This window comes from Solanum verrucosum, unplaced genomic scaffold (assembly GCF_900185275.1).
Source record: "Solanum verrucosum unplaced genomic scaffold, falcon-dt-bn FXZP01000287.1, whole genome shotgun sequence".
NCBI lineage: Eukaryota > Viridiplantae > Streptophyta > Magnoliopsida > Solanales > Solanaceae > Solanum > Solanum verrucosum.
The window spans coordinates 329,752-330,777 of record NW_026020292.1 but is presented as its reverse complement, the minus strand read 5'-3'; the positions used below and the strand labels follow the sequence as shown (position 1 = coordinate 330,777).

At 34.3% G+C, this 1,026-nt stretch overlaps 1 protein-coding gene across 1 annotated transcript; it reads right to left on the bottom strand.

The window, feature by feature from the left end:
- Positions 1 to 255: 255 nt before the first annotated feature.
- Positions 256 to 750, bottom strand: LOC125834487 (agamous-like MADS-box protein AGL29). The gene has a single exon (XM_049513635.1). It carries the CDS (start codon positions 748 to 750, stop codon positions 256 to 258), a length of 495 nt encoding a protein of 164 aa, XP_049369592.1.
- Between the last annotated feature and the right edge of the window lie 276 nt (positions 751 to 1,026).

Sequence of the window (1,026 nt, the reverse complement as noted above, 5' to 3'; positions counted from 1 at the left end):
TATAGATGGATAATTGATTACTAACAACAAGTGACTTCTTTTTTCTTTTCTTTTTAATAGAAATTTGACCCGGTTGGGCCGATTTTATATATGTAAATTACTAAAATTGTTAAAAAAAAGAAAAACGTCTGACCAGCCCAAAAGTGGCTGAACAATAAATTAAACAACAAAAAAATAAGACAACTAGCAAAGTCTTCTCTAAGCATCGCTTCAATTTTAAGAACTCCAATTATAAACTCCATGAGAATTCTGAGATCAAGATTCCTCCTCATCTTCTGGCTCAGGGGCAACATTCAAATCAAACTTCAGATGCTCGACCAAAATAGAATTTTGTGTTTCTTTTTTAATCTTCTCTACCCGCAACTTCATTGCCAACTTCTGGTCCTCCATATGTTTATCGCGAGGTATTTCTGAGCCAGGGTGCAGAATCTTATGCATTAGTACTCGTTTTTTTTCTTTCTCGTTACATGTTTGCAATTCTTTATGGAGATCTTCCAATGCCTCAAAACCATTTGATTTGCCCTCAACATAATCACGTTGGCGATCCTCTAGTTTCACTTTGAGAAAATTTTCAATTATTTCTTCTATGCTTGTGGAACCATAGGAACATGGTTTTCCACCTGGTGAAAAGAGCATCACACCAACAACTGCCCCAGTTTGAGTTGCAAATTTCTTTGCATCCTCAAACAAAGTTTTTTTTCTTTTTGAGAAACTCACAGTACGTGCTCTCTCAGACTCAATGATCTTCATTTCAATTTTTTGCTTACCTTTTTTGGTCTCATTTTCCATTGCAAAAGAAAATGATATGAAGAAGAAAGTAATATATTTCTGTTGAATAGGGCTGAGCAATTTTAAGAGGAACACTTGTGTAATTTATAGTAGGTATGTGAGTGTACTTCTCACGAGTGTTGTAATGTTTTCTTGTTATGAGTCTAGCTATCACGTGTATTATCATGTTTACTTAATGCTTTCATATTATACAGATCTTTCTATCACGTGTGTTTTCACGTATGTTTTCACATTTGT

Excerpts from the sequence above, each read along its gene's own strand:
- LOC125834487 (XM_049513635.1), bottom strand. The coding sequence starts at position 750 with ATGAAGATCATTGAGTCTGAGAGAGCACGTACTGTGAGTTTCTCAAAA.